The 24,511-nt window shown below is 37.9% G+C and overlaps 1 protein-coding gene across 2 annotated transcripts in view; it reads left to right on the top strand.

The window, feature by feature from the left end:
* Positions 1-24,511, top strand: part of DOCK4 (dedicator of cytokinesis 4) — a 482,641-nt gene that overhangs the window by 415,101 nt on the left and 43,029 nt on the right. For both annotated transcript variants that reach the window (XM_060020742.1, XM_060020741.1), the window contains exons 31-35: positions 6,058-6,206; positions 7,887-7,972; positions 13,062-13,157; positions 14,035-14,095; positions 18,234-18,327. In XM_060020742.1, the coding sequence (XP_059876725.1) occupies positions 6,058-6,206; positions 7,887-7,972; positions 13,062-13,157; positions 14,035-14,095; positions 18,234-18,327 (486 nt within the window). The remainder of the gene's footprint in view (positions 1-6,057; positions 6,207-7,886; positions 7,973-13,061; positions 13,158-14,034; positions 14,096-18,233; positions 18,328-24,511) is intronic.

Raw genomic sequence — 24,511 nt, 5'->3', positions numbered from 1 at the left:
GCAAAAAAAACAAAAAACAGAATGATAAGACCAGGACAGATTCGTTTAAGTTGACAGAATGTTAGAAAACATTGCAGGTTAACCTCTTCTAGATAAATCTCAGCATTGCCCTGTATGGTTTTTTCCACATAAATCTTTCTTCAAGCCGTCATACTTGTTCCCTTAGGCCCATGACCCATGGCTTGCTGCATAAAGCTGGCACCTTTTGTCTCACTAAAGAAGTCATTGTGTACTTCATGAACTCTTCTCCTGTATTTTGTCTTCAACAAAAATATTTCTACCCCTCTGGGTTTTATGTTATGTCTTAGTTTTCATCAGAAATCTATAGAATGTGAAAAATCTCTGGAGCATACTGGTCCCCATAACACGTTATGAGGTCAGTGCTCTTAGAACAGTGATACGCAGTAGACAGCATCACCTGGAAGCTTGTAAGAAATGCAAACTGTCTAACTCCTCCCCAGACCCACTGGAATAGAATCTCTGAGAATCTCTGAGACGGGCAGAGCAGTCTGAGATTTTACAAGTTCTCCAGGTGATTCTTATGCACTTGGCTAAAGATTAAAAGGCACTGCTTTAGACAACGCTCTCCCCTTCCTTTGTTTTTCCAGCCCTAAAGGCTAGCTCTAGCACTGTGTTAGAAAAGACTTATTATACTCAAGTACAGATTCCCAGCATGACATAGTTCAAGGATAGGGTGAGTGTACATCTTCACTTCATTCCTTTCTGCATTATTTCCCTAGAGTTGCGGTCTGAGACTTCCAAAACATCAGGTGAATTTTAAAGGTCATTGCTACTATACAACAACTGGAATTGGAGAATGTTTAGAAATGTTAAAACCTCTTTTCCAACATATATTTTTATAAATATGATATGATAATAAAAATTAAGTATTCAGGGTATTTTGACACCTTTGTAGAGGTTAAGTCAGCTTGTTACGTAAGAATATCAAAATACATTAGTTATAATTTGGTTTACCTATAAATATGTCATATTGAGTATTTTGAATGCTAAAGGAAAATTTATTCAGATAATTATAGATTTTCATTTTTAATGGAACAGGCCGATAGATTCAATTTAACATAATCCATAAAGCACTGGCCATGTTCAAGTTACTTTGAGGGATAAAAGAAAAAATGGTCCATGCCTATTAAAAGCTTAGTTTTTAAATCTGATATTTTAAACTTTTTGTCCAGTTTATGTGGAGCAGTAAAAAGCTTGATAAAGACATATTCACCATGTTTTCATAAAGCAAGTAAACTGTTATGATTTCATAATTTAAAATCCTCAATAGTTTTTAGTAGATACAAAAAGCACTAAGTTTTGGAAAATAAATTGAGTAGAGGAAATTCCCAGAGTCACTAAATACCCAATTAGTTGAAACTTTCCAGTTGGTCTCATTTAGAAACACAAATTTTACTGGACAATATATGAAAATCAGATTTTGGTCATTGGTGTTTACCTCAGAAGTGTGGAAACTCTTCCATATGCTAGAAATAAGTTAGTTTTTGCGTTCTGCTGAGGACAAGGAAAAAAGGGGCATATATAATTTAGGGACTAGTCTACTTTTAAACATAAAGCTTTTTTTTTGATACAACATGTATATCAAGAGTTCATATATCATCGATACATAATCTAAATATTGCACTATACATACAAGTTTGCATACAGAAATTTATAGACAAAACATAAAGCTTTAGGATTTTCAAATCTGATCATTATAGCTCCTAGATTTACCTGTGAGCAGTGGTTCATATGGTAATTCTGTTTTTAAGTTTTGAGGAATCACCATACTGTTTTCCATAACAACTGCACCATTTTCCATTCCTACTAACAGGGCACAGGGTTCCAGTTTCTCCACGTCCTTGCCAGCACTTATGTCCTGTTTTTTTTGTTTGTTCTCGTCTTGTTGTTGTTGTTGTTGTTTTTTACAGTAGCCTCCCTAATGGCTGTGAGGTGGTATCTCATTGTGGTTTTGATAAAACGATTTATTTTTGAAGAGTAAAACAAATAGTGATAAGTGAACACCTTTTCTTAGGTGTGTTATTCCTCAGTACTTTCAATTTATTAGTTGAAGGACTAAAAAATATTCTGTTGCAGTGGGAGGGGAGTAGAGGATAAAATACCTAGGAATAAATTTAACCAGAGGTGAAAGACGTGTACACTGAAAACAGTAAGACGTTGTTGAAAGAAATTGAAGGTGGCACAAAGAAATGGAAAATTATCCCATGCTCATGGAAGAATTAACATTGTTAAGATGTCCATATTACTTAAAGCAATCTACAAATTCAATGCAATCTCTCTCAAAATCCCAATGACATTTTTCACAGAAATAGAACAAACAATCCTAAAATTTGTATAGAACCACAAAAGACCCTGAATAGCCAAAATAATCCTAAGAAAAAGAACAAAGCTGGAGGTAGCACACCCCCTGATTTCAAATTAAACTAGAAAGCTGTAGTAGTCAGAACAGCAAGGTATTGGCATAAAAACAGAAACACAGATCAATGGAACAGGACCGAGAACCCAGACATAAACCCACACATGTATGGACAATTAATTTACTATAAGAGAGCAAAGAACATAAATGGAGAAACTACAGTCTCTAATAAATGGTGCTGGGTAAACTGGACAGCAAAAGAATGAAACTAGACCACCATCTTATACCATACACAAAAATTAACTAAAAATGGATTAAAGACTTGAATGTAAGACCTGAAACAATAGAATTCTGAGAAAAAAACATAGACAGTACACTCTTTGACATCAGTCTTAGCAATATCTTCCTGGATATGTCTACTTAGGCAAGGGAAACAAAAGCAAAAATAAACAAATGGGACTACATAAAACTAAAAAGTATCTGCACAGCAAAAGAAACAATCAACAGAACAAAAAGACAACCTACCAAATGGGAGAAGATATTTGCAAGTCATACATCCAATAATGGGTTAATATCCGAATATATAAATAACTCATACAACCCAACAACAACAACAAAAAACAATTAAAAAATGGGCAGAGGATCTGAATAGACATCTTTTTCAAGGAAGATATGTAGATGGCCGACAGGCACATGAAAAGATATTCAGCATCACTAATTATTAGGGAAGTTCCTATCAAAACCACAATGAGCTATCACCTTACGCCCATTAGAATGGCTGTCATCAAAAAGACAAGAAATAGCAGTGCTGGACAGGATGCGAAGGAAAGGGAATGCTCTTATACTGTTGGTGGGAATGTAAATTGGTGCAGCCACTATGGAAAATAGTATGGAGATGGCTCAAAAAATTAAGATTAGATCTACCATATAACCTAGTAATGCTACTTCTGGGTATTTATCCAAAGAATACCAAAAACAAAAAAAACCACTAATTTGAGAAGATATATGCACCCCTATGTTCATTACAGCATTATTTACAATAGCCAAGATATGGAAACAACCTAAGTGTCCATCAACAGATGAATAGATCAAGAAGATACTGTGTGTACATACAATGGAATACTACTCAGTCATAAGAAATGTGAAATCTTGCCATTTGTGACAACCTTGAGGATATTATGCTAAGTGAAATAAGTCAGACCATATGATTTCATTAATGCAGAATATTAAAAGTAAATAAATGAACAAACAAAATGAAACAAAAACAAACACATAGATACAGAGAATGGATTAATGGTTACCAGAGGGGAAGAGAGGTGGGGGAGGGTGAAATGGGTAAAGGGAGTCAACTGTATGGTGATGGATGCAAACTAAACTTCTGGTGGTGAGCTTGCTGTAGCATATACAGAAGTCAAAATATAATGTTGTACGCCCAAAATTCATATAATGTTATAAACCACTGTTACCTCAATAAAAAACGAGAGGGGGGAAGGCATGAATTTTCTCCCCCAAATTTATATGTTTGTACTTATACTTGCAAGGATAGTCTACAAAGAAAGAGGTTATTCTTTACTGCTGTGTCCCACCTTTGCCATTCATCATGCTGCAAGGTTAAGTTTTTTCTTTCTATTTTTAGTTGAACTAACATTCTTACTAAATATAAAGTGGGCTTCTCTTCCACATTTGCAAACACAGTGTCTTGTAACTGCTGTAGAAAAATCAATACTTCCCTAACAGGCTGCTCTGTGTGAATAAATATACAACAGCCCAAGTAGCAGGTGCCCTAAATACTTCAAAACAAGACCATGTGGCTGACAATTAGAGATGGGAAAAGTATACTAAATCTGTGATTTAAAAAGAAATAATCTAAATGAAGTTTATTTTACCATTGCTATACATAGCTCAAGATTTTGCTTTGCGGATTGGATAAGAGTAAAATTTTGTATGGTGGAAGGCTTGTACGGGTTGCACAGATTCTTTGTTCCCAAACTGTTTTCAGTAAAGAAGGCTAGCCTCATACATTCCTGTACAATGATTTAAATGTGGGTATGGCTTCTCTACTGTCCTAGAAAATCAGGCTACAAAATAGAGCATATGAATTTTGTTTGCATTATGATTGAAACAAGCCAACTGTAAATGACATGTTTTAAGACAATCAGGAACATTTTAATATAGGCTGGTTTTAGATTAATTTGAGGAATTACTGTTTGCCTTTTTTGAAGGAGTGATAAAGGCACTATGATTCTATATTTATAAAATGACCTACCTGTTAAAGATGCTTACTGATGTTTGTACAAGTAGAATGTTATGATGTCTCTGACTTGGTTTAAAATTTCTCAGGGAAAAAAATAGTTGGGTTGATAGGTGAAACAAGATTAGCAAAAAAATTTTGATAATTATTGAAGCTAGATGATGGTTATGTGGGGATTTATTTTACTAATCTTTGTAATTTTGTGTACATTTGAGATTTTTCATAGTAAAAAATTTTTAGAAGAAGAAAATCACATTGTAAAGTGTCTATAAATGGAAAACAGTTTTTAAAAGGAGATTCAACAATACTCAGTGAAATAGTGGTAAATAAAATAAGTGCAGAGGTCAAGGGATGCCAGACTCAGTAAAGATTAAAAACAAAGATCCAGGGCTTCCCTAGTGGCGCAGTGGTTGAGAGTCCGCCTGCCAATGCAGGGGACACGGGTTCGTGCCCCGGCCCAGGAAGATCCCACATGCCACGGAGCGGCTAGGCCCGTGAGCCATGGCTGCTGAGCCTGCGCGTCCGGAGCCTGTGCTCCGCAACGGGAGAGGCCACAACAGTGAGAGGCCCGCGTACCGCAAAGGAAAAAAAAAAAAAAAATAGAAACTCTGAGATTTAACATGGATGAGTAGGATAATGGACTGAACTCAACACTCATATGCTAGACAAAATCATCTACGTCCAGCCCACCCTCCACCTTCCTTTCCTCTGAATTATCGATACCATCCATACCTTGGAGCACTTGCTAAACACCATTTTGAGCTCACTATTATCACATTGTAGTCTTTTCAGAAAATTGTTTATTTTTTGTTTGCACCAACATTTAAATGTTTATTTAGGCTGTATGTTTATTATATAAAAGAACAAGAAAATTATATAGTACAGATAGGAACCACCTTTTTTCATATATAAAAATCACCAGTAATATCATCACCCAGAGGTAACCACTGTGGTTAGTATTAGGCAATATAATCTTCTAGACTCTTATATATATTTTCATTTTAAATGAAAGATGTACCTGTGCATACTGTATAGTACCTTGCTTTTTCAGTTAATTATATTGAAAAACTTGTGTTATTCTTCAACCTCATTTTTAATGATTGCATAAGAATTTTAATGTGTGAATGTACAATAGTATACATAACCAATTCCCAATGATTTATGTAATGTTTAATTGTATCTTATGGCTTTTTTTAAACTGTGAAAAGGGTAAATCCCTAGTTTTTTAATTAAAAATAATGAAGAAATATTAACATATGGAAATGTACTGTTTATATATCTGTTTAGGGGAATATTTTCTTGCTTGAGGAGACAACTGTAATTGAATGTATTCTTGTGACGACAGTTTTAAACAAACTGTGTAATACTAATTTTCTGAAATCTTATTCAAACTAAATATACTGAAACATAAATATTGTATTCAATTTAGGAGAACACAAGCTTCATTTCATCCCTGCCCTGATTGGCCCCTTCCTGGAAGTGACCTTGATACCCCAGCCAGATCTCCGGAATGTCATGATTCCTATTTTTCACGATATGATGGACTGGGAGCAGAGGCGAAGTGGCAATTTTAAACAGGTAGGCGGATGTGCTCCTCGGAGCAGCTGGAAGAGTTTCAGTTCTCTTTGAGCATCTCTGAGCCACTGCATTCAACTCTGAGTTGCGGAATGAGCACCGAACCAGATTTCAGCCTGGGCTGCCTACTCCCAATCTGTGTAGCCTCGGACACCTCTCTGGTAGTGTGTTTCACTGGGTCTCCGAGAAGCCCTAAAAAAAATTTCATTCCCTTTCAGCTAAAAAATCCTGTGATTTCCTAGGTCTGTGTTTAAGAACTGGCAGAGACTTTATTTGCTCCCAGCTGGACACAACACGGAGGAATCAGAAGGTTAATGATTCTTAAAATCGTTGACCTCTCAGTTGACTGCCCATTGTATTTGGTGAATGGCTTAGCTTTGAACATTTGATGCACAGTATGTTTTATTGCTCTTTGCTGGAAGCATTGAGAATTAATTTAAAGGGAAAAGCAGTAGAAATTGTTGTAAAGGAAATTCTGAGGAGGTGAGCTTAACATTTCTCTTTGACATAGAATCTAATAGCTCTGCTCCAGTTTTGGAAAGACAGACGTTCTTATTCCAAAACCAGTTCTCATAGCAGAAATCAACTGCTTTTGCCATGCCAAGTCACTCCTATTGGAGACAGCAGACCTACTATCTCTTCACACAGTCATTGCTCTCACCTATGTGCACTCTCCTGTGTGAAGGATCTTTCTTGCTTCTCCAGATGCAGGCCTTCTCAAGTCTTAGACATGATTGTCAACTGTACAAGCAAGCTGAATGCATACATAGGACCTCCTGTTGCCAAAAGCATGGCATTTCATCTGTATCAATCTCTACATTTATTTTCAAGAAAGCTAGTACCTGAATGAAAGGCTATTGAAAAATTGTATTGGGGAAGACCCACTTTTCTTCCCTTTTCTCTTTATCCCCTTATTGAAATTTGATTCAAAGGGAATAATTGTGTTTAGTCCCTTGCCAAAGTCAAATATCCCTCCCTACCCCTAGTTGTTTAACTCTCTCTGGCCAGGCAGAGAGTCTTCATTTTCTGTCTCCTCTGTTGCCTCCGACAGATGAGGGATATTTATTTCTGCCTTCCTGATACTGAAGTCCTAAAGGATTTATGTTCTTGAAAATATAAATGTTTTGACTACAGTTTTCAGGAAATATGTCCTTTCTCTCTCATGCTGCCTATTGCTGACTTAGAATATGTCTATGGATCTACCATCTGTACATGGTTAGGACAAATTCTCAACTTTAGCAAAGATTTAGCGCGACCTCGAGCTGTTTTGAGAAAGAAAATAGATACAAAACACATCAAAGATTTAAATGAATGTTTGTGGATATGGTAGTTTGCTGATGTTCTTATATATATCATGATTAAAAAAAAAAAATGAGACTTGCCAGTTTTTACAGCTCCTAAATAAAGAATTCAAACATTTAAGCTGGGCTGCAGGCATTTGTGTTTGAATCAACAAATAGAAGTCTTTGGCGACAGCACATGCTACCCTACCGGGAGTTTGAAGTACGTGCCTGCATCTGAATTGGCCCCCTAGAATTCCAAGGGGGTGTCTCCTGTTAACCACAGCTGATAATGTCGCTTTCACAAAATTTACTATGGCTTTTTCCTGTGCAGAAATAAATATGCCTAGAAAATCCTACTTGTGAAAGGGAGGAAAGAGAGTAACATTTGGGTCTGTTTCAGGTGGAAGCCAAGCTCATTGACAAACTGGACAGCCTGATGTCAGAAGGCAAAGGTGATGAAACATACCGTGAGCTCTTCAACAGTATGTGAGTAACATGTTTATCTCAAGTGGATTCTGTTCCGGGGATTTGGTGTCAGTGCTAAGCAGCTGAGAGCTACAAAGACAGCTTGGGTCTCACAGGAGTGCTTTGTCTTTGTGGAGTGTGAAATAAAGGATAATTGCTTAACTGGCGAATGGATCTTGTTATGTTGATGATTAGACATATCTCCTTGTATTAATCTCTGATTAGGGCAGGTTGCAAGTGTTATATAACAAATTGCACTCTTTTCATGCCTAGTAATTTTTAAACTGGGGCTGCAAGATGATGATTTTAAATAGGGTCAAGAGTGAGCGAGGAAAAGACACAATAGTGGTGTGATTGTTGTATTTGTGCACAGTGCTTTCCGAAACGAGATATCCTTGGTTGATTTGCTGTTGGGAAAATTAACCTAGTTTGCATCTGTTCTTCAGCAATTGATTTAATTCATCGATACTTATTGCTCATTCAGCATTATTAATTTCTTCCTAAATGTTTCTTATTAGAATATCACAGAAGCAAGTCGTTTTTAGTAAATTCTGTGATTAGGATTTGTATGGAGGATAGAGAAATAATATTGTAAGGAGACTTTGAGGTTATCTTACTAAGGAAAGAATGTGATCACTGTCATAAGATGAAGTGCTTATACCAAGTATTCATCCACTGTGTGAAATGGCCAGAGAGGATACATAAGAAGGTTCTAGTGCTTTAGGATTTTAATTCTAGCACTTGTTTCCTCTACAGCTTTCTATGGATCTTAGTCATTTTCAAACCTTTTATACTTATGAAGTGTTTCTTTTTGAAGGAAGAACCAGTTCTTTGTGCTTGGGAAATGTTTGCAGTTCTTTCTTAAGTGCAAAAACAATTTAGCAATACATTTTTCTATCACAAAATACGCTTTTACTTATATTTACACCCAAGTGTCACCTAAAACTAAATATTAATGCTTTAGTACTGATAGCCAAATACAAAATTCTGTAATTCGTTTTATGATCATAAATTTAGGGCAGTGGATACATTAATATATAGTAAAATATATATATAGTAAAATATATAATATATTTTAATATATATTGAAAAGTATTACTAGTGACTGATAGATTTCAACTTGCCTGATTCAGAATCATTCTTGAAGCTTTTAAGAAAATTATATTGAAAGGAAAAGCCAAGAAGGGGTACACAGATTTCTTGTGGTAGTGGTGGATGATAAAATACATTCTTTGTACTGAGTCCTGAACAACGCCATTTTCCTCTGATACTGTAATTAAACTGGAACTTTTAATAATTATTCACCAAGCCCTCGTTCATTCTAGTGTACAAAGCATCTGTCTTTCGTGACAGCTGGAGTTTAGCAAGAATTCTGATTAAAACCTCATCCAATATAATAAATTGCTTTTGAAAACCACTCTCAGTTCAGTTACTAGTCCTTGGTTTGAACAAAGAACTAAAATGAGAAAGCACTCAGTAAAATGAATCTCTTGAGATTTGTGATTAATTATTTATGATAAATTCACAAGATTAATAAACACTCACATAGCTCCATAGTGCCTCTTATCAACTTTAATAAAGGCCTGATAGCATGCAGTTTGGATTGCTTGTGTGTAAATATGGCTTTGAAATAGAAGATGTACCTTGACGTTAAAATCAAACCAATAATTACAATATTAAGCCTCTATAATTAGGACTATTTTAAGGTGCCTGATTCATTCCATGGAGATTTTTATTCTTTTGTTGATTTTTAACATATGACTAGAAATATTGCTAGAAATATTTTTCTTTCATTACTACCTGGGCTCAGAAAAGAAAGTGAAAATCCAACTATATTCCAGGAAACAATAAAATGCTTTTCTGGCAATAGAAATCACAATGAATTAGTATGATCACAGTGAGTCACTGCACACATTATGAATTAGGAACACATGCCACTATGGTACAGATTCTCATTTGTTCTCTGTATTTCATGTCTAAAACTTCTTAAAATTTGCTCAGAAGCTGAAAGGAGCTCACTGCTTCCTGAAAATGTAGTATGTACTTGCCAAAGTAGCCTCCTTAGAATGAGACTGTAAATTTATATAGTAACTTCCTTCCTAAGAACTCATCTTTCGCTGACCCTCACGTTATCTGCATTTACCCACGCTACATCTTTTTGAAATAAATAGGGGTCAGGATTGATTGTTTTTGATAATGCTGAAATTGTGGATCATTGCCGTCCATGCGATATTCAGAATAAGGTATCAGAATGAAATTCTGCTTCCCTGGATCCACTTCATTCACTCATTCAGCTTCATTTATTGAGCATCTGCCTGTGCTAGGCGCTCTTCTAAGGCTGAAGATGCAGCAGTGACTGTGCTGTAGGAGCACACAGTGGGGTACCAGTAGCCTTGGGGGTTCTAAAGGGGCTTTCCGGAAGAGGTAACCTCCACCTCAGTCCTTTACTGTGCTCTATCGTGTGTTGCTCTAAATAATTCAGTAAGACTCCAAATCATTTCATAGATCTTTGCTTAAATGTGATCACACATTTAATTATAGTTTGCAGACAGAGGATTAGCTGTGTAGCACATAGTTAGGTATCTAACTCTTCTCTTTGGATTAAGAAGAGTGTGCACCGACACAGGTGTTTCATATAAGTGTTGGCCTCCACACAATCCTGTTAGGCTACAGAGAGAGGTAGACTGAGGGTCAAATTCTACACCCTTCATATTCCTTCACAGAGTAAAAGCCTGTTGGGCAGGGTGTCATCCTGCAGGACCGTGGCTTATCCTGCTGTTCAATGTTATGGAGTCCCATTGCCTATCAATTAGCAATAAGAAATCACCTTGGAGTGGGGGGGGAGATAAATTAGGAGTTTATCCTAATTTATCCTAATAGACATACTTCTGTATATGAAATAGAAACAAGGACCTACTATATAGCACAGGGAACTATATTCAATGTCTTGTAATAACCTATAATGAAAAATAATCTGAGAATGAATATATATACATATATATGTATATATATATATAACTGAATCACTTTGCTGTACACCTGAGACTAATACAACATTGTAAATCAGCTATACTTCAGTTTTTAAAAATGGTTTAAAAACATTAGAAAAGAACGATGCATAGTTAATGCTCTTTTGACATGTATGTAAAGTCTAGTGCATTAGTTCATGTAGCAACCATTCATCGTTTTAGTGCCTCAGAAAAAGAAAAGAAGAAATCACCTTTCACTGTGATTAGATGAGTTCCCTGTGTGCTCACCATGGGCACATCAGCCTGATTATAGACCAAATAGAAATATACCAAATTATAGATCAGTGTCACCCAAGTTATCTAGAGAGACTCTTCTCTTCTTGTCCGATAGCTTCTCCCTATCAATGTGTATCAGGTAAACTGGGAGGGCAAGCTTCCCCACAGAAAGAACTAGCCTGGCCGAGAAAGCAGATGAACTGGGTTCTAGGCTTGGTCCTGATATTTGGGTCTTGCGTTAGTCAAGGGAACAGGCTGTGCAGAGCTGTGCCTCTTTTTACAAGAGGATTCTGTAGCTCAGATTTCTTCCTGCAGCCAGAGACTGTGCAAATTAATGAAACTCATGCCTATAAAAGAAGTCTCTATATATTTTTAGAATTATTACCTAACTTGAGCTCTTTGTTTTTCAGCCTCTAAAGTATATGAGGTGTGGGCTGTCACTTGGGAAGATTTCTCCATCATCCTGCATTGCTTTGGCAGGCAGATTTTCATCTGAGTACTTGGTTCAATACCAGTTTGGCATTTAAGCTTGAAACAGGTGCTTCTCAGAGGCTTTTTAAAAGAAAACACGTTTAGAACAAACTAGGGGACCTTTCCCTGGGGGATTAGTCAGGGCGAGTTCCATCCCTTCATGTGCTATTTCTTCCCATCTTCCCCTCCTTAATCTAGGAAACAGTTCAGAATAAACCAGAAAAACAAATGATCAGGGATGCATAGACACCGGATGAGGAGATAAGACAGAGGGCTGGGCACTGGAATGGTAATAGCAAGAAGCAGTGGGGAGTGGGAAGGAAGATTGAGAGAGAACGTAGCCACAGAGCAAAAAAAAACAGCTTTGACAAAATAGCTTTTTTTCTACGAAGCACAGTATAGGATAGGCTGAGATGGTACTTGTACGAAATGGTTTCTCTCTATGTTATTCCTGAAACCAAGATGAAAGGGAAACAACATTTTAGAAATAATGATCATTAAATTTAGGAGGGCAAAGTATCCTCATATTGTCATGCCTATGTTCTTACTTTTCTCTTTTGGGGAAAGTTCAGTCATAAAGGTTTTTGCCAAGTATATGGTTAATTTGCCGAGAGGTGGGAGTCAAAGTAAAACAAAGCCTAATTATTATGATTGTTATTGTTTTGTGTTTACATAGCAGTGCCTCTGCTCCAAGGTGCTTAAGATTAGGGAAAAGGTAGGAGGAGAGATGTGGTTCGGTACTTGTCATCAATCTGCTGTAACAACCGCATAGAAAATCCTCTGTGATTAATGACAAAATGAATGAATCTGTTGAGTGAGTGCACAGATAGTACAATATGTATTGAGTGGGCAAATGTTAAGTGAAAGGAAAAAACGCAAAACGTCATACCGTCTGTACAAGGATTTTCCTGTAGCAGTTGCATTGCAGTAAAATTGCTTGGATGAAGATGCATTCCACTGAGAGGTAGGAAAACATTTTTATGTGAATAAAGCAAGATCTTACTTAAAAGTAAACTTAGAGGCACTCCTGTTTTCGCTTTTCGCAGTGTGGTTTGGTGTGGTGAGGTGCAAGCCTCTGTTAGTGGAAGAGAGAAGCTAGGAAACAATGTCTTTGAGCTGTGAGGTGCTTGCATATTTTGAAAATATGATTTATATGCATGTGTTCGTATTTGATGACTTGGATAATGAAAATCAATTTGCTTTGTCAATGCTTCCTGGATTAGAATTCCACTATTTGGTCCCTATCCTAGGTAAGACATTGTTTGCAAATTGTGCTACTTGTGAGATGTTGCAGTGGTTGCTAAGGCATTTAAGGTATTGATGAAAGTAAAATGGTTGTCATGGTGACTGATAAAAATAAATGTTGAAAATGCCCTGGGTTCTTTCTTTTCCAGTCTACTAAAGAAAATTGAGCGGGAAACATGGAGGGAGAGTGGTGTTTCATTAATCGCCACTGTAACTCGTCTAATGGAGAGGTTGTTAGATTACAGGTAAGCCGAGCCCACCCCCCGCCCTCCCGGTTGGATTCCAGATATGCCGCGCTCCCCTTAGAAAGTCTGAGAGTTAGAATACAGTCGACATTGCCCTTGGGTTAATCACTCAAAGAATTGATAATCAGACCGTGGAACCTTGAGCAGTAAAATAACAGACCTCTAACTAGCTGGTTCAGAGTTTTTTCTTTGCTTTTCCTTTTTTATGTTTTGTTGTACGGGTTTTGACAGTTCTTTTAAAGTCTCAGTGAATTGAGACAGTCCTGTTATTAAAGAAATCTTTTTTCTTGGTGTTTAGACTCACCCATTAGAACCAGTAGATCCATTCATCTTAGGGTGACGACAGTGAAACCAACAATTGTACAACCATGCTGCTTTCTTAGAAAAGGAGAGGGGGGATGAAACTCACACCATTAGCTTTCAGAGTCATTTTTTGATTTGGAAATGATCTAAACTGTTGAAGCAGTTCATCCCACTTAAACGCATGGTGTTTTAAGAATAAACGCTTCATTCTCACTGCTGATGGCCAGGCTTAGCAGATCTTTCTCACCCCAAGTAAGAGGTGTGTAATAACACACCTTCACTCCTCCCCTTCCTGGAGCCCCCGTCTATTGAGAGGGAGCACAGTCCACCTGGCAGTGAAATTCTCAGCAACACTGGTGCTCAGCAGGGTCTGACCGCCCCCCTCCCCAGCCTCTCCCAAGCTCACGCTTCCTGGGGCACTGCCTCTATTCTGCTGAGCCTCATCTGAACAGCAACTTGCAAATTGCCTCTAGTCTCTGACAGATCCTTTTTTATTTTTTCTTCCTAAAAGAACAAACTGTGTTCACCCCTAGGAAGGAAGTTCTGTGTTCTGACTCTTGCTTTTTGTTTTTAGGGACTGCATGAAAATGGGCGAGGTAGATGGCAAAAAGATTGGCTGCACCGTGAGCCTCCTGGTTCGTAAACAATTTCCCTTTTCCTCCTTATATCCTAACGTTTGCTTTTTCACAGAAATACTGTTTTGTTTATCAGCTACCATGTGTCTTTATCTGGGTGTTTCTTAAAAGAGTTTAGATATGTTTTTGCTTCAGGTTGAATTAAATGCCAGAAAATTCTGAGCTTCGAACACTGCAGAATGTTCCCACTGTAAAATCCCAGAGTGACGCCAGGCTTCTCCTGTTGCATCGCTCCCCTTCCCTGGAGTCTTTTGTTGCTCTCCTAGGGAAAAGCATGATGTCCCTGGAGAAAAGTCTTTTCACTTTTGTGTAGACAGTTTCTTTCTGCCCTTCTTGTGTGTATTCTAGGTTTTAATAAATATTAATGTTCTTTTCTGAACAAATGACAGTTTCATATTTAGCACATGAATTTTCACTCTCTAGCTTCTTTGCAAATTAAATCCATAATACCGCTGTTGTTAAGTTGTGGATTATAACTAGGATGACCACATAATTTCTCACCCAAACAAGACGTTTTTGAGAATAAAAATAAATATTGGGTAAGGATAATAGGCTACAACAGAACAGTTCTAGGAACAGAAAATTTGTACTGAAATGTCTCATAACTAATTATCAAATAGAATGGTATTCTCACTACAGAGCAAAAGAAGGATTATACATTCACATTCCTTTTTCAAATTTTAATATAGTATAAATTGATGCTTTTGATAATTTACCTTAATCAGATTTAAAATACAGGAATGCGTTGTGACTGCTTTGGTTCTAAATTAGTGAATATCATGGTTTGTTTTTCTTGTTTTGCAGAATAGATGAAACCTCACCATCTATTCTAAGTACTTGCACAGACAGAATTCTAACTCTTACTCTGATCCACCTGAGTCTCTCACATGCCTTTTTTTCTCTATTTGTCTGCACCTTAAAATTTGTTTTGTCCCCCATTCTGATTCTGTCCTGTCTTAGCTCATCGATTTCAGGTTTTTTTGTTTTGTTTTGTTTATTCCCCTTACAGCCCCTCTTCAGAGCTCAGGATTTTTTGCTTTCTTATGACTGTCTTTTTAATCTGTTTCACTAATTTGTTTTCTCACTGTACTACATCTCTGAGTATATGACTTTATCCTTTTTTACCACGCCTACCACTTCCTCTTCATTTTTGCATTTAATTGTTACACCTCCACCTCCAATATCAGTTGCTAAAAATAGTAAGACCTGATCATCCTCTATCAGGCTACCACTTGTTATGCAGTTTCTTCTGTAATTTTTATCATCAGACCCAACAGTAACCTGCAGGCCATCAGGCCAAGCTCACTGGTCAACCCATTATCTCTCCTCTTAGCACTTATTTCTAACCTTGAGCACAGTCATTTCCACTTTTAAATTTCCTTTCTGTGCTTTCCCAGCTTTTTGCGGGCCTTTCACCAGGGTCAAGGTCCTCAGCCTGATCTCCTTCCACGTCCCTGCTTGTACATCAGTATCTGGGGAGAAAAGCCAAGTGCTCTGTCAGCTTCAGGTTTTCTCAGTTTATCTCCTTAATCTTGGCTCTACCCCAACTCCAAACACAAAGTCTCATAAATAGCCTCAAAGGAAAGCCTTTACCTTTTTCCAAAGGAATCGTCTTCCATTGTCTCCAGCTCCTTTCACAGCGTCCTCTGTTTAGAGGTACACGAATAAATGTAGACCCTAGGTTCATTTCCTCAACCAGTATAACAGGAGAGATCATTTCCTCGGATGAAAGAACGAATACTTCCACCTAAATGTGTTTATTCTAGTTTCCCAGTAGGAATAAGCCAGAGACTTAATAAATAAAATCAGTGGCCCCGTCAATATCCACCTGAGTCAATGAATTTATCTTGCTAGTTTTGCACTGACCAAGAATAGTCCTTATCAGACTTCCCTGGTGGCACAGTGGTTAAGAGTCCATCAGCCAATGCAGGGGACATGGGTTTGAGCCCTGGTCCTGGAAGATCCCACATGCCATGGAGCATGCACCACAAGTCCATGCACCACAACTACTGAGCCTGCGCTCTAGAGCCCGCGAGCCACATCTACTGAGCCCGTGTGCCACAACTACTGAAGCCCACGCGCCCTAGAGCCTGTGCTCCGCAACAAGAGAAGCCACCGCAATGAGAAGCCTGAGCACCGCAACAAAGAGTAGCCCCCGCTCGCCGCAACTGGAGAAAGCCCGCGCGCAGCAACAAAGAACCAACGCAGCCAAAAATAAATAAATTTATTTTTTAAAAAAAGAATATCCGTATAGAAAATGCTAACGCTTTGAAAGCTGTTCTAATTTCAACCAGCACCTGACTACTTATTATTAAAGGACAAAATATATAACTTTGAAGCTAATCTTTTTAGCTTCTACTCCATATGGAAAGTTTTTGATTTCTAGCTGCAATATGGTTCTTTTTAACCACTCCCTGCCTCCTAGAGATTTTTCTTAACTTTTTGGAAAGATCAATTCCAGATTGTCTTTGGGAGAGCTCTGGCTTTCTTTACAAGATCAGAGTTAAACTGTAGTATTAGGCTGGTAAAAATGGGTAATCTTTGACATGACTAATACAAGGAAATGTAATTATTGTTTTGTTCTTTGTGTCACTAGTTTTGCCAGACACATGTGAAAGATTCTCATCTGCTGACTGGAGAGAGCTTTTCTTTTTTTTTCAAGAACTGTTCATTTACAGAGTGATCACTTATTTGGTTCCCAAAGAAATACGCTTCTTACCAGAGAGCTATTAGAACAAATTATCCTTTAATAACATAAAAGCCTGCTATGAGGTTGTTAAATTTATGTTTATGGTACAACAATTCTTGCTAATTAAAATGATTTTGGTTATAGTAGAGATATGAAGAGCATTGTTTACTTAGCTTTTTAAAGAATGCCAAGATCTACAAGGCACAAGACGAAAAGGGGAAGGATAATGGTATAAATTGGAAAAAATATTTTTTATGATGCGTTCAACTAAATGTCAGTGTCTCAAGGTTAGAAGAGTCCTCATACTGAAGAATGGACACCTGTTAGGTAGTGGCCAGAAAGTACACTGACAGAAGCTCCTCAGGCTTTGAGCCCAAGTACAATTTAAGCAGCCACATTGGCTAGTTTGGTCCATTACCAAAGCACCTCTCTAGCTAATCAAATGCAAAAACGTTTAGAATTCCTGGACTTTCCCCCCTTAGAAAAGCCTGTCACTGCTTCAAGTCAGCAGATTTATCCCCCCATCACTATTCATTTTCCCTTCTCCTACACACCAAGTAGCATCTGTCAAAACAACAACAGCAAAAAAATAAAATAAAATAAATAACAACAGCAGTAGTAATGATAGCAGTTCAGATGGCTTTAGCAGGGATTTCAAAATGTACAATGATCTGCTTTCTAAAATTGCCTTATGTAGAGTCTCACAGCATCATGCTTTTGCTGGACTCCAACTTCTTACACTTTTGCTCGTATGTTTACTAAGTTCAGTGAGGACTAATGTACTGAATGATGTGGTAAAGGAGTGTACGTGGATGCCTATAAAGTGTACCTTTAAAATGGCAATGTAATGTGTCCAGGTAAGTCAGAGTTGAGTTTTTGGTGACAAATGTTAAAACATTTTAGAGAAGTTTAATAAGATCCAGATACCTTTTTTTAATAAACCAAGTATTTTCAATAAGCATGGCCCTGTAACAGTAATTTGAAATAAAATCTCTTATTAATCCCTTTATGTTGTAGTCATAAACTGGAAACCTTTAAAATAAGTTTAAAATTAAAGAAATTATCCTTTGACTATCCATGATCAAATTTAATAAAGAGGTTAATCTCTTACATATTTTTAATATTTTTAGTTGAATAGGCTGATTGTCCACTGGCAGTTAAACTAACAAAAAAACAACAGAAAGTAACAAATGAAATGTGAATCAGTGGTAATAACATCCCCCCAGGAATTACCAGCCTATTCAATAAATGATAAATAATGTTTAATACAGACAGTGCTGAGTTAAAAATATGTCGCTGGGTCTCCTTACTTAATTTTTTAAAGACATTTATGCAGAAAAATTCATCTGTTCTCTTGGTTCAAGATATCAAACTTCAAGCAGAGTAAAAGGCAGATACTTGACAACCTAATTGTTGAGGAATTATCCATGCTTGTACTCTTTTTTATAGAACTTCTATAAGACTGAACTGAACAAGGAAGAGATGTATATACGCTATATCCACAAACTCTACGATCTGCACCTCAAAGCACAGAACTTCACAGGTAATTGTGTCTTTTGGCTCAGGTTGGGGGAAGTGGGCAGGTCACTGGTATATTAAAAATAATAACTCCTCTGTTTTTTGAATTAGAGCTGAGGACTCAAGCATTTCTCCTTTAAAAGTGGAATTTATTTTTAATTAGATTTATGTTTCTAAGTACTCTATGTTTTTAATATATTGGCTTTTTTTTTTTTTTTTTTTTTTTTTACTATATCTCTTTGTGTAGATTTTTAGAGGTTGCTTTTGGGATTATAAAAAGCAACTTTTCACGGTCTACTTAAAGTGAGTATTTCACCACTTCAAGTTAAATACAGGAACTTTACGACCTCCCCACTTTACATTGTAGTGTCATAGGTATTACATCTAGGTACATTGAAAACTCCATCAGATAATGTCATAATTTTTAAGTCATATCTGTTTTAAAGAATTTAAGAGGTTAAAAATAATCTATTATATTTACTCAGATATTTACCATTTCTGTTGGTCTTTCTTCATTCCTGAAATTCTCAATTTTCCTCTGTTAACATTTTCATTCAACCTAAAGAACTTGTTTTAGTATTTCTTTTAGAGCAGATCTAATAGTGAAGAATTCTTAGTTTTCCTTCATCTTTATTTTACCTTCATCCCTGAAGGAAATGTTTGCTGGATAGTGTCTTTGTTTGGACAGTATCTTTGTTCCAGTACTTTAAAAATGTTGTTTTACTTTCTTCTGGCCTCCATTGTTTCTGATGAGAGATCTGTAGTCATTTAAATTGTTCCCCTGTGTGTAATGTGTAATTGTCTCTGGTTGCTTTCAAGATTTTCTCTTCGGTTTTCAGCAGTTCAGTTATGACATGTATGGGCATGGTTTTCTTTAAGTTTATCCTGGTTGGGTTTGCTGAGTTTCTTGGATCTATAAACTTATTTCCTTCGCCAAATTTGGGAAGTTTTCAGGCATTATTTCTTCAAATATATTTTCTGCACTGATTCTCTCTTTTGGGACTCCAGTTTTATGGATGGCCAGTTTTATGACCTTTTGGTATCATTCTATAAGTTTCTCAGACCCTGGTTTGTTTTTTGAGGTTTTTTTTTTTTCAATTTTTCTTCTTTCTGTTTTTCAGATTGGATCATTTCGCTTCATCCATTTTCAAGTCCTTTGCTTCTCCTCTATCATTTCCATTCAACTATTGAGCCCTTCCAGTGAAATTTTAGTTTTTGTTATTTTTATTATATAATTCTAAAATTCTTATTTGGCTGTTTTTTTAATAGCTCGATTTCTTTGCAGAGAACATGTATCTTTCTATTTATTTCACTAGTGTTCACTTTTTCTTCAAGTAGCATGGTTGTAATAGCTATTTCTTAGTATTTGCCTATAATTTCAACAACTGAATCATCTTGGAATTGGCATCTGTTATGGCCTTTTCCCTTTGAGATTTGTTTAGTTTTCCTGGTTCTTTGAATGTCAAGTAATTTTGGATTATATCCTGGGCATTTTGAATATTATGAGAGTTCATCTTCTGGAGAATATTGACTATTTTTATTTTAGCAGAAAATCAGTTAGTTTCGGACCTCAAGTCCTGAGCCACCTTTTGAAGGTCAGTTTAGTTATCAAAGCCTTTGCAGCACATTCCTGGTCTTTCCTGCATGTATGTCACCCAGGGAGAGTCTGGGACATGGACATTTATCTATACCATAATTCATTTATCAAAATCTTTGTTATGTTGATTCTAGTTCATTCTGCACATGTGCAGCTTGGGGGTGAGCCCAAGGAAGTCATACACAGAATTTAAAAATTCCTTCCTCCATCTCCTTCCTCTCTCTGATATTTCTCACTCTTCCCATCTCCCAGGGGCTCCTTTTCCTAGTACTCTCACTTGATCCAAGCCAAAGCACTCAGAGCCAAGGCTTGATCCTCCACACTATGATGTACTATGTACAGTTGGTCTCCCTGGGGACAAAGCAGTGAAAGAAAAGAGAAAAATGGAAGCTGTTGCTGCTGCCACTGTGATTGCCCCTACTGTCACACTTCAGGTTTACAGCTTTGTCCCTGGGACTCAGAGTGGACCAGAAGAGTCAAAAGTACTCCATCCGGGCTTCCCTGGTGGCGCAGTGGTTGAGAGTCCGCCTGCCGATGCAGGGGACACGGGTTCGTTCCCCGGTCCGGGAAGATCCCACATGCCGCGGAGCGGCTAGGCCCGTGAGCCATGGCCGCTGAGCCTGCGCATCTGGAGCCTGTGCTCCGCAACGGGAGAGGCCACAACAGTGAGAGGCCCGCATACCGCAAAAAAAAAAGTACTCCATCCCACAGAAGGTCCTCTTCCCAGTCCTCTGACTAGAGGAGCTTTTCTTGGAGCTTTTTCTGTCTGTTTCCATTTGCAGTTCCAGGAGGCAGGGAAGGCTAAGCCAGGAGGTAGAAAAGGCAAAAAATAAAAACAAGGAACTCACCACTCTGTGGTCCTTCTTTTGAGTATTGATTTTACTGTTCTGTCTACCTTCTCGTTTACTGTTCAGAATTCTCCAATAGTTGCTTTACATATTTTGTCTGGGGTTTTTAGTTGAATCAGTGGGAAAGATACACTAGAATGTGCTTACTACATCTTAACGAGAATGAGCACCCTTTAATTGGATTTAGGAACTACAAATCTTAGTCTTTTGCCACACTGTTCTTCCAAAGAACTCCTGAATCATGGTTCCTCCCTCAGCTTTAAAAGAGTAAAGGAACCTTTCTGAAGTGGTGCTCTTGTTCCCAGAATTTAAATATGCCTCTAGCTACAGTTCCACTGTATCACTTAAGAGCATCACTGTTTACTTTTTTTTTTTTTTTTTTTGCGGTACGCTGGCCTCTCACTGTTGTGGCCTCTCCCATTGCAGGGCACAGGCTCCGGACGCGCAGGCTCCGGACGCGCAGGCTCAGTAGCCATGGCTCACGGGCCCAGCCGCTCCGCGGCATGTGGGATCTTCCCAGACCGGGGCACGAACCTGTGTCCCCTGCATAGGCAGGCGGACTCTCAACCACTGCGCCACCAGGGAAGCCCTACTGTTTCCTCTTAAACTGGAGACTTCATGATATCTTTGATGCCTCTTATTCATGAAGTGCTATTGGTTCTGCTTCCTAAACATCAAAACCATTTCCTTTTTATTATTTCCAGTTTCACTGCCTCAAATAGGCCTTCATCATCTCTCACCTGGACTGCTTCCTAACTGTCCCCAGAGTTACCTCAGCAAACTTTAACCTGCAGGCCGGCCAGGCGATTTTGTAAAGAAAGTTTTATTATAACTGAGCCACACCCACTTAATTACATATTGTCTAAGGTTGCTGTTGTGCTCCACTGGCAGAATTAAATAGTTGCCACAAAGTTGTAGTGTGGCCTGCAAGCCTAAATTATTTACTTTCTGGCCCTTTGAGAAAATTTTGCCAACCCCTTCTCTAGATATAACTCTATCAATTCATGTCCTCTACAAAATAAAGCTCAAACTCTTTATTCGGAGCCCATCATAATTGAACCAACACCTGTCTGCTCAGCCTCATCTTACCTCTCGCACTACATTCCTAATTTTTATCCTTAAGAGCCAGCTCCTATATCATCTTTTCCATGAAGTGTTTACCTTCCTTCACTTCCCTCATCAACTCTATGACCCAGCACTCCCTGCCATGGGCTGAGTTGATATTTCCAACTCTTTTCCCATTGCAATTTTTTCAGATTTCCATTAAAATATTTATCATGTTGTTTTTATTCATAGTTATATAAGGTGTATATGTGTGTGTGTGTGTGTGTTAATAGGTACATAGGTAGGTAGTAGAGAGATCTTTAGTTGAAGGAGAAGTTCCTTGAGGACAGAAATGATGTTTTCTTCTTAGTCTTCCCAGTTCTTTGACTAGTGCCTAGCAGTGTGAGACTTAAATAATTGCATTACTAATGAATGCACTCAATGAGATTTTAATACCCTGAGAGCAGATTTCTCTCCTTCAATATTGGTAATTCCTTAATCACTGAGGAAGCCCCAGTATCTCTTCACACAGATGTGCTGATAGTTTTGATGAAATAAACTAAGAATTTTGAGCTGACTCTGTTGTCTGGGAGTTTAAGTGGTCATTTTAAAGTAGTTTGTAGCCAATTTTTGAGAGAAATGGTGAACCTAGTTTTTCTATCTTTGAAAACAACCTAGTAGACTTGTTTTATTTTAAAGTCCATAAAAAAAAAGAAATGAGAGAGGGAAGTGAGGGCAAGCTCTTGCAGATATGTAACAGATACATTTTCGTTTTCTGAAAATCCAAATCTGTCTATTTTGGAAACGAATAAATTTTTTTCTTTAATTTGTTTACTCAGCTTGCAGTTTTTATGTTCCCCAAAGTCATAAGAAATAACTTCTTTTCCGATATAACATTTTTCTTATTTCTCTTCTGTCCTCATTTTTGTGTGTCCTTGGAGAAAGAGAAATTGATGGAAAAACTTCTCTATCTTTATAGGATTCAGTTTAAATGGCTTAACCCTTTCCAGCCCTCTGTGACAGTGCCCTCCATTACTTGATTCATCTCCACTCTTCTCCTGTGTTATTTCTTTTTGCATATTGGTGTCCTCACTGTACACATCTCAAAACGATGGAATGAGATAGCCCATATTTAATTATGTGATGATGCCTTTTGTTCAGAATTAGAAACACTTTTAAAAACATTGTCTATTGGAAATTCTGGATGTGATTCATCCTTCTCTTTTCAATATGTAGTATTGTCTTCTAAAGATGTAGAGGAATAAGTATACAACATATAATAAAACATTTACAATTTGTTCATGTATTCAAACAACCTTAGTAGTCTGTTGTTAACACCTCAAAGGCATACATGTTTCCTTTAATGCTTCCTTTACACACACTGTTTACCTCAGGTATTCATCATGATTTTCCCGAATCAAATTCTGAAACAGGTGTAATTTGTTTTCACACCTTTCCCATGTCACCATTCCGTCATTTTTCAGCTTCCTCTGCTGGCCCACCAATGCTTACTTGTTTTTCCACACTTCTCAGGGGCAAGTCACCCACACGTGACCTTCCAGCCATCCCCTGGACCTTCCCAGGGCAAACATGATTTGGAAAGCAGTTTAGGGATTAGAAACTCTTCATTGCTCCCCCTTTTTTTCACTTTTTTATTGTGGTAAAATATACATAACATAAAATTTCCCATCTTACCTGTTTTTCAGTGTACGGTTCGGTGGCATTAAGTACGTTCACGTTGTTGTGCAACCATTACCGCCATCTGTCTCCAGAACTTTTTCATCTGTCCAATCTGAAACCCTGTACCCATTAAACAATAACTTCTCATTTTCCCCTCCCCCAGTCCCTGGGAACCACCACTCTACTTTCTGTCTCTGTGAATTTGACCTTCATTGCCTTTTAGGTACCACTCTGTGGTCAGCTGCAGGCTTCGACTGTGGGGAGTGAGGACCCTCAGTCCTCACCCCTCCCCCTTTTCACTGTGACATGGTTAGTCTTATGGGTATTTTTTGAGTGCTCAGGGAGACACACAAGAAATATGAGAGACAAAGATGATAATTCCTGAGCTGCGTCACTAAGAGAAAATGGGAGTTATTTAGTAGTTAAAGCGGAAAGGCTTGAAGGAACAGGCTGTGAAGGACCGTAGGTGTCAGCTGGTGTGATAAGTGAGGGGAACCTTAGTTTGTTCGGATAACACGAGCAAAGAGTGTGGATGGAGAAACAAAGACACACGTGGGGTTTTCTTAGGTGCTTGGCATGATAAGAATATGTGGGTAATTAAAGATTAGGAAATTATCTCAGGAGGCCTCAGAGAAAAGTAGAAGGCTATTCAAATACAGCACAGCTCTGATGATCTGGTTATCATCATCACCGTTCTTGTCCTCTGTAAAGCAGTCTTCCATGGCAACCTACGTTGTGGCGATTCAGCTGTTTCTGCATCCACTTATTAACCAACACCCTTTAGCAGATATTCCCTCTCTCCATCTCACCACAAGAAAGGGTTTGTCCAGTGCCCAAGCAAGAGAAGCCACCTCTGTCCCTGGTGGGCAGCTGCCTCTGGGTCAGGATGCATCTTGTTTCATTCAGCAAAAGCTGATAATGGGGTCAAGGGGGCTGGAGGCTTCTTAGGAGAGACAGTGGTGGGCTCCTTCTTACCTGCAATAAGTGGAGGAACAGTGGGAATATGTGAGCGGAGGGACCATATCATGGGCAGCCTTCTC

Source organism: Delphinus delphis, chromosome 9 (assembly GCF_949987515.2).
Source record: "Delphinus delphis chromosome 9, mDelDel1.2, whole genome shotgun sequence".
Classification (NCBI taxonomy): Eukaryota; Metazoa; Chordata; class Mammalia; order Artiodactyla; family Delphinidae; genus Delphinus; species Delphinus delphis.
The sequence above is the reverse complement of the archived record's forward strand: the minus strand, read 5'-3'. Positions and strand labels throughout refer to the sequence as shown.